Source organism: Ambystoma mexicanum, chromosome 1p (genome assembly GCF_040938575.1).
Source record: "Ambystoma mexicanum isolate Mex_15411 chromosome 1p, UKY_AmexF1_1, whole genome shotgun sequence".
Taxonomy (NCBI): domain Eukaryota; kingdom Metazoa; phylum Chordata; class Amphibia; order Caudata; family Ambystomatidae; genus Ambystoma; species Ambystoma mexicanum.
The window spans coordinates 1,131,098,379-1,131,107,656 of NC_090921.1; the positions used below are offsets into that span (position 1 = coordinate 1,131,098,379).

Consider the following 9,278-nt stretch of genomic DNA (forward strand, 5'->3'; position numbering starts at 1 on the left):
GCAGGCCAATTCCATCTTTACATAATACAGATGTAAATCTTTCTGCCTAGCAGTGATTGTGCCTATAACGTTTTGTTTTGTCTCTATACATGATTTTTTCCCCTTTCTTCAAAAATTATACTTAGTGGAATCATGTACATTAGTTTCTTAAAGAACAAATATAAGTCAGTATTTCATAAACAGCCACATGAACTGTTCAAATGTCTTGTGGAATCCAACAACTTCCTGTGTTGAATCTACTTCCCTAAATCAGTGCCTACCCCAATTTCAAGAACATTCGAGAGATTGGCCAGACCTCACTTATTATGAACAGGGCAAATGTATTACTGATGTATGTGTCATGACACAGGATTCATTGACTAATTAAGGGATTGAGGACACAGGGGCGAGTATTATCCCTCCCGTTGGCGATGTAATACATGACATGTGGTTATTCGTGGTTTCACATATCGTGGAGCATGACATTTTGGCTTGCCAATGCAGACATTGGCATGCCAATGTTTAAAGTGAGAGGCTGCTTCGTTGAGCTGAAAGCTGCTTTATTTTAGAGTGATGAGGTGTATTTGAAAATTATTTGTGGCGCATCGTTACAATGAGTGTGCTATTTTGAGCAGAGCCGGGGAATATTTCAGTAGCATCCTGAGATAAATAAGAGATTATTTGAGCAACACAAACGCGTACTTTGAAACAAGGTGCCATGTGGTGGTCACACCAACACAGCCCAAATCTTTACCAGCCCCATTATAAATACATGACCACCCCCACTGTCCAGATTTATCTTGCCTATATACAGGGGCGTTGCTAGGGGGGGGTTAAGGGGGCTATAGCCCCTGATCTTTTGGTTGTAGCCCCGGATAGCATCTCAGGAGCTACAGCCAAAAGACTAGCTAGCCTCCAGTCCCAACAGTTCCGACATCAGCGTAGCCCCGGGTCTTTTCCAGACCTAGCAACTCCCCTGCCTATATACGGTGGATGTTGAAGAGAAGGAAGAGCATATTACAAAACCTTGTGGGAGGCACGGAGCACAGAGGAGTTCACTGCTAAATTGCTGCAATCTTAGGCCGCTGTGCCTTTTTTCCGTGGCTATTCGAGTGAACGAGGAGCATACTGCAAAATCTCCTGGGAGGCGCGGAGCGTAGCAGAGTTTGCTGCTGAGTTGCTGCAGTCTTGGACAGTCTGGAGCAGGAGAGGGCAAGAGGCCTGGCAGTTCCTAGAGCGGGTGAGCACTGTATGATTGAACTGATAATGGGCTAATAACTGGCTTGTAGCGGGATAGTGGCGGAGGACAGGTTAAACAAATACAGAACTGCCCGTGTAAGTAAACACTATTGACTGTTCCAGGCATTCCTGTCAATCGTTCTACTTGCTCTAATGTCTAAATTATGGATTGGCAAGCTAATGCTCACTGAAAAGGGCCGACTGGCTCCTAAAGCCCATGGGAAGTGGGAGGGGCTGGCGTAGCTAAAGAGGCCTGTACTATATCTAATGCTGTTAAAAGTATAAACAGGACTTTGGATCTGGAAGTAGCCACAGTCAAAGAAACTTGTGATGGAGCCTTGGCGAGGCAGGAGCTAAACACTGCATGTGAGCAGGATTAACCTGGGTTTAACCAACAACACACACACTCCCTCTATTCAGAGGTCCTGGGGAACAACCACACACCCCGTAAAACCTTGGATAGCCTCTCACAACTCACCAATCAGCCCACTGATCACGCAAAATAATGGGGAAGTCAACGTTATTCTTGGAAAAATGCAAGTCACATTCGCCCATTACAATATGCCGGTAACGGTCACAGAGGCTGAATTTAATAATACAAAGGCACTTTTGGCGGCCGTTGACACTGCAGGCAAGAACTGGCAAGGATCATGGTCTGAGTACCCTGCACAGCTCAGTTCTTAAACAAATGAACACTGTAAGGTCTCGTCCAATTCTGAAACACCTACCTAATGACAACTACTTTACGCCAAAAAACATCTCATTATGACAGGACTTAAACATCATGCCACCGATTGATTCAATCGAGCCAGCTTTAATTTCAGCTCTCTACCTCATACTAGACTCACTACTAAGGCTTTGTGGCAACACCAACAAGGCGGTTCAAGACAATGCCCAGAACTAAACCTACAGGATCAGTGGGCGAAACAGCTATTGTCAGAACCTCACAACTTGATTAAGCCTGTGGTGCGCGATGATAGGAGGATTGAAGTGGTTGATGTTTTTAACTTGGGTGAGCCTCCACTACAAGACAAATCGTTAGTGGTTGCGGACTCGAGACCAACAAAGCATCAAACACGACCCACAAGAATTAGTGAACCACGAGATATTTGCTCACCTTTAGCAGACCTATGTGTGAAGGAAAACAAAATCATCTTGGCTTCTCGGAGTGGAGTGGAGGAAGCAATCGCAAACACCATCAGTGCCATTCAGAGCAATCAAGAGGGTTGGATAAGAGTCACTAGGCAAAAAAGGAAGGGAAGACAACAGCTTCCCACAAAAAAGAGCCAAAACCTTCGCGCCCCAAATGGAAACATAGGCAACAACTCAAAAAAGTTCTTCATCGCTCTGACAGAGCAGGCAGACGTATTGGAAGATAATGAAGTAACAAACTAACAGCCTGAAATAAACACAAAGTACCAAAGTGTAATGGGACCAAGAAATCGTCCAGGAAAAAAGCCATAAAAAATATCAATCTTTCTTGGGATCTCCAACACAAACACTGACTAGTCTGTGTCTGTCATGATCCATCCAACAGAACTCACGCCAACTAATAAGGGAGCACTCAACGGACACAGTCAGCGGAGGTGAATGTGCAGGTCCAACACACTAACAGAAACCAGAATCAGAACCTGCCTGCTACCACACCACAAACGACCTGCAATAAATTTCACAGAACAACTATGGGTTGGTAAATTATACTGAAAATATGTGGCCAACTTCACATGAATACGGGAACAAATGAACAAGCGATTCCTGCACTGGGTGCGTAGCACTCGGATGACATTCAAAGGGTAGCCTTCCCAAAAAAAGGAGTGGCGAGCTCAGTGTGCTACTTTTCTACAAATCTGATAGCACAAATTGTGTGGAATAACTAGGAAACTCTCAAATCTTTCGATTATGACTTGGTGAAACTACAAAACCAAGAGTCGGTTGAGTCCTTTCAGAATCCACCACTGAAAACCACATTCCCGGGACCCACCACTTCATGTATGAAAGATGGCCATAAGAGCTGGTACGGAGGACTGGTGTTGGCTGGAGGCTGCAATCGAGATGTTTAAAAATCAATATCCAATCAGACCAGTCTTTAGGGTAGGTTTGTTGTGTGTAGCATCATGGAACTTGTGTGGTTTCCAAAAGCTAAGTGGAACTTCGGTTGAGTGCTTAAAATTGGTGGGCGTGATTTTGCTTCAAGAAATCATGTCCCTAAACACCTTTGAACTGGAAGGCTGCCACAAATATTGAAAGAGTGCAACAAAAGGAACAAAAGGCCGGCCGAAAGGGGGATTCGCAAACACAGATTTCAACCACGACTACAGCAACTATGAGATTGCAGCGAAGTCCCCGACTTGATGGCCATCAATATATACTTTCCGTGCTTAAAAGAAAATGTACTCTTTGCGAACGTCTACTGGAACCATGCTGTTGTCTTAGTGGAGGACCTAAACGCAACATGTGTGGATGTTCAAGTGTTGAGAGGGTACTCCCTTTGTGAAGTGGTGGGCTAGAGAAGTGAGCAATACGTTTTTTTGGGATCAGTTCCTCACCAGTTGGGACATGCAGCTTTTGTGAACCTTTGGTTAAAGGGTATTCTCTTGGGAGTGACCACTACCCGATACTCCTCGAAATTGGCCTCTTAATGACCATGCAACAGCTAGATCACTGTAGCGCCTTCATTCCACCTACTGGGTGGGGGGACTTAACAGTGAACTGGAACGCCAAAGCAAGTAGGACCTTCATGCAAGGGTGGGAAAAAGTGATGCAGCAGATGGGCTACACAGGGGAAAAACTTAATGCAGAAAATTACAACCAGATACTGCATTCATGCCTGAGAAACATCTCAAATAGGGGTCAATTGCATGGGGAAAAAAACGTATCAGCATGCCTACGACCTAAGGGTGAGGCAAGGCTGATAAAGAGGAAGACGCTTAAGGCTTTGCCACTGAATATTAATGGGGTGGCTGGATTTGAAGCTGCAAATGGGTGAATCATGGCTTCATACAAAGGTACCCTGAAGCTAATTAGTCGGGAATTACATATAAGAGGGAACCAAGAGTTTATTAGAACCCTTATTGACTGTGACTGCACTAAAGTCTGGTCATTACTGGGTGGCAGAACCAAAGGGATGGAGGATGCCATGGTGTGCCCCATAACGTTGCAGGTATGGGTTAGCTACCTGCGTGATAAATACTCACTGCCAAAGGGTCAAGACATATTCCCCATCATAGATGGACCAAGAGGGGACAAGACTAGCTAGATCTTGGATGAAGAGGACATAATATGGGATATTGGTAAAGCAAAGTCCTCAAGGGAGCCGGGTCCAGAGAATATTCCCCCGGTATAAATCAAAAATAATCTGGGCGCCTGGCTCTGACCCCTGGGGGATTTATTTAACCACGTATCCACTACAAACAGGGCTACAGAGACGTGGAGGCAATCTCTCATCATACCCATTCATAAGCAAGGTGACAAAGCTGATCCAAAAAATGACAGGCCAATTGCCCTTTTGGATTCCTCAAGCAAGCTCTTTGTGGCATTGCTGTCGAGGGAACTAAAGGTAAAGATTGCTTCACTGGACCTGCTGATCCCATATCAAGTCGGTTTTCGATCAGGAATGGGGACTTCACTAAGCGCATTCACCATGTCTCATCTACTAGCAGCTGTAAAAAAGGGTGGGGACGTCTATATAGCCTCAATAGACATGTCGAACGCCTTCGACACAGTAAGTAGAAATAGGCTGTGGGCGAAACTTCTTGCTTGGAATGTTCCGGTACACCTGGTACAGCTCTTGGCATCGCTCCATACTAATATCACACTGAGGGTAAGGCTGAGTGAAGAGGGTGCTCTGACAGATCCCATATCTGCCTTTGTTGGACTGCGACAGGGATGCGTCATTGCGCCAACCCTATTCGACCTTTATATGGTGGATTTGAACAGAATATGGGAAGCGGGAACATATTCCTGTCAAATTGGGCACAATGACGCTTAACTGGATTGCCTTTGCAGAGGACATAGTGTTATTCGATCTTACTCCTATGGGTCTGCAAACAAAGTTTGGTCTCTTCTTTAACTATGCGGTGGAAAACAACCTTAAAATCAATGGACAGAAGTCCAAGGTGATTGTTTTCACAACAAAAAGGAGGCCCAAAATCTTTACTTGGAAAGTCAGGGAAAATCCCATGGAGAGAGTGTAATCAATCGCTGAGATACCTGGGCTATGAGGTTTCCAACAAAGCTCTGAAGAGGGTTGGAAGCAATCATTAAAAAGAAAATTCACCCCACTGTTAATCAAACTAAAGTGGATCTATTCGCAGTTGTGTTGTTTCTCTTTGAGAACTCTTTTGTCATATTACCTACTAAAGGTCGAATCAACCTTGTTGTATGGTCTAGACATCTCTCTAAGGGGTCCTACCTTAACACCATGCAAGGCATGTTCTGGAAAAGAAAACCTGGGTTGGCCAACTCAGTGACCAATGCAATAATAGGACACGAGTTTGGTCGGAACTCCTAAGCCGCGAGAGCCACGTGGAGGAACTTGGCAGATTGTGCCAAGCTATTAAACCTGCCGATTAATTCCTTAAACCAGAGCTAGGGGACAAATCAGACACAAAACTCAAGTTCCACCATAACCAAGTTAAAAAATGCAGATGTCTAAGACCTTTCAAATTATTGGTTCCTCAATGGAAAAGCTATCAAACAAAACACCTTAGTTAAAAGAAAGTTGTTCACATACGACATGGGTGAAACCATAGATCGGTTGGGCATGTATGCACTTTACGGTGAATATGTGAAGTTCAGCTCAAAAAGGGAACACATTTCAAAATATATCCATCTCTTTCCATGCCCAACCTTACGTGATGCGTACCTGCGTTTCCGCATCAACCAGTTACCAACGCTGGAACGACTAAGCAAGCAGGATCTCAGTTGTAGGTTCTGTAGGAACTGCTGTGTCAGGGAAAGTTTAAAACTTCTGGTGATGGATTGCCCGGCCTTAGGTGATGCTATATTCCGTCTACTTGTTAGTGCTGTGCCGACCTAATTTTTTGTGAATCGATTGATGTGGGGCACTCAGCAAAGCCTTATGTCATTTTTTGAAAAGCATACTGGTGAAAATGGAAACTTTTAAGAAAACACTGCTATGATGACAAGTGCTCACTTATGCACTTTTCACTTTTATTCTTTTTAGCATGACTAAATGTACTTTTTCTTCTTTTTAGTATGATTAAAAGTATTTCTTCTTCTTTCTTTTGCTTCTATTCTTTTATATGTGAAAGGTTTTTACACCTGTTGCATTAACTATAACACATTAAATAATAAAAACATTACAGCTTTCCCAGACAATTTTACATGTTTTCAAGAGGGATTCTGAGTTCAGCTAGAAAAGAGCGTGTAGTACTTCGCACCTTCTAGCGCTTCTGTTGGACCTGTGGATTGTATTGTCATCATTCGCCCATTTTATCATATCCATAATCCACGTCACTAATGTCGCATCTCTACCAGACTTCCTCTGTATGACAATTAAATGCTTCACATGTACAGACCTTGGGCCTCATTTTTAGTTTTTTGTTGTGGGAAAAAAGTCTCAGCAATGGATATACTGCCCCTTTTACCACATCTCCCCTTTCCGAGTTTAGCAATAATGTTGTGGAACAACCACAACATCACAGCATAATCTCTGGGGGACTGTAGCCCCATATCTCCGAATTGTCTCATGACATAGTAGGAATGGGTAACTGTTTGTCTTCTTTCCTGTTCATCCCCAACCTACACTTCCCCTCCTCCCCCTTTTTCTGTTACTGCATTCACACGCTCCGAATTGTTTCATTACCTAGTAGGAACGTTATTGTCTGTCTTCTTCCCTGTTGCCCCCCTTACCTTTACCTCCCCTTCTCTCTTTCCCTCCCCGGCATTCTTGTTATGGCACTTGCACGTTCTGAATGTTTCCCTGTTGTCCCCCTTACCTTCACTTCCCCTCCTCCCTTCCCTTCCCCGGCATTTTTGTTACAGTCGTGCACGTTCCGAATGTTTCAAGTGCTAGTAGGAGCGTTATTGTCTGTCTTCTTCCCTGTTGCCCCCTTACCTTCACCTCCCCTCCTCCCTTCCCTTCCCCGGCATTTTTGTTACAGTCGTGCACGTTCCGAATGTTTCAAGTGCTAGTAGGAGCGTTATTGTCTGTCTTCTTCCCTGTTGCCCCCTTGCCTTCACCTACCATCCTGCCCTCCCTTCCCCGGCATTCTTGTTACGGCACTTGCACGTTCCGAATGTTTCAAGACCTAGCAGGAACATTGTTGGTTGCTTTCTCCCTGTACCTCCCCCTCCCCTGCCTTAATGCGCTTTGAAACACCATTTGTCTGTATAGGCGCATTATAAATAACCAATGAATACATTAAATAAATAAAACATGTTGCCCCCATGAACCAAACCTGCCATGAACAACCCTTGCAATCCCACCTGACCGCCTATCTACCAATACCGTGAAGTGTTTGGGGAGGTAACCGTCTGTATGGGCCACATTCTAAATCGGACTCCAGAAGCAGGCCCTTCAGTGTATCCTTGTAGGAAGAGGGGAGTCAGAATATCTACACGCACAGCAGAGTAGTACCCTCAATCTCTTACTTTAACACATGGGAATCCACTCACTCACTTAGAAGCGCACTGATGTCGGCAGCAAACGCTAGACGGGGTTGGCTTCTTAATAAACAACTCACCCAGCGAAAGAAACTGGAGGAACAGCTTTTTCTGATGATTGCCCGGCGGTTCCATGTCAGCAGCTCCTTCTTCAGAGAGCGCACGAAAACTCCGGCTGATGCTCAGGAAAGCCCCGGGAATCCCTGGAGACGGCGGGCGCACCTGTGCTGCTCTGCAGCCGTCCACTAGTCACCATTGCCCTGAGAAAATGCTGCGTGAATGAGCGCGCACCTCCTCATGAACCCGTCGGCGAACTCTGGCGCATCTTTGTGCAACAGTCGTAAACAGACCCCGGCTGCCCTGTGTGAAGGCGAGAGGAAGTCGCTTCTTTCCGTCTTTCACACCTCACCAATTTCTCTCCCCCTAGCACAGCCACCTAATTAGCACGTCTTTAGGTCTGTTTGGTACCAATGTCTCCGTATGTAGAGACATTTCTCTTGTACGTGCTGCCTTTTCTGGGCACGATCTCATTTGCTATCGCTTCCCTTAGTTTATCTCACTTTTCCCAATCATTCTTTTCTCTACTTTCTTTGCACAACAAAAAATGTTCTTGCAAAGAAATGAGTGCTAATACATTAAAAAAAAAAACAGTAAAATATATAACAAATAATGCATGGCTCATAATTAAATATGCTCTATCGGAACAGGAAAATTGTTCGCGGACGGTGTTCACTATGGCCAGTGATTCTCGCCCAATGCATAATAGCCATGTAATGAACTTGCTTCCAGCCAGAGGCTGTCCAGGGCGGCCACTGCTCTAAAACCGCATACACTGCCCCCCAGATAGTGGTCCTAAGCTTCCAAGATTTAACCAATAAGGAAGCCATACCCAATGCAACTGCCCTAGAACTATCTTCATTTGCTGGAGCCAGGCTCTCTCCAAACCCCCTCAACTAGCTACAATGGTAGTGAGAATTTAACAAGCCATCAAGTGAACATTAGTGATAATTATCGCCAGTACAATATGAAGATGGGGAAGTGCACAAGAGAGTTGAATCAAGATTCATCAAGATGTTGCTTGAAGGACCAGTTCTTTCCTGAACTGAAGCAGACTTGGAGCAGTCCTGGTTGCCACTGGGAAGGACAACGAAAAGGACTGTTACCTAGTTTCCTCCTTGTGAAAGAATGTAGTTTCCAGTCGTGTGATTGTCTCCGTGTGAGATGACAGTGTTCCCCAAGTGGTTTATTGGTTTGGCTATTAGGTAAGCTGGAGTAGCTGTGGTGGTTGCCTTGTAGGAGAGATATGCGAGTTTGAACGAGATCCTTGCTGGGATGGGGAGCAAGTAGTATTGCAAAACGTGGGAGTGTTATGTTCAAGCTTTTTAAAGTCGGCGATGAGACAAGCTATGGCATTGCAGGCCACATTGAGATGG

General features: G+C 44.9%; 1 protein-coding gene across 3 annotated transcripts in view; it reads right to left on the bottom strand.

The window, feature by feature from the left end:
* The window catches only part of LOC138449676 (sialic acid-binding Ig-like lectin 13), a 496,560-nt gene extending 488,375 nt beyond the window's left edge, over positions 1–8,185 (bottom strand). The window contains exon 1 of one of the 3 annotated variants that reach the window (XM_069604788.1): positions 7,926–8,185. In XM_069604788.1, the coding sequence (XP_069460889.1) occupies positions 7,926–7,980 (55 nt within the window). In that variant the 5' untranslated portion in view covers positions 7,981–8,185. The remainder of the gene's footprint in view (positions 1–7,925) is intronic. The other 2 variants (XM_069604789.1, XM_069604787.1) reach the window with 2 other exon arrangements.
* Positions 8,186–9,278: the final 1,093 nt, after the last annotated feature.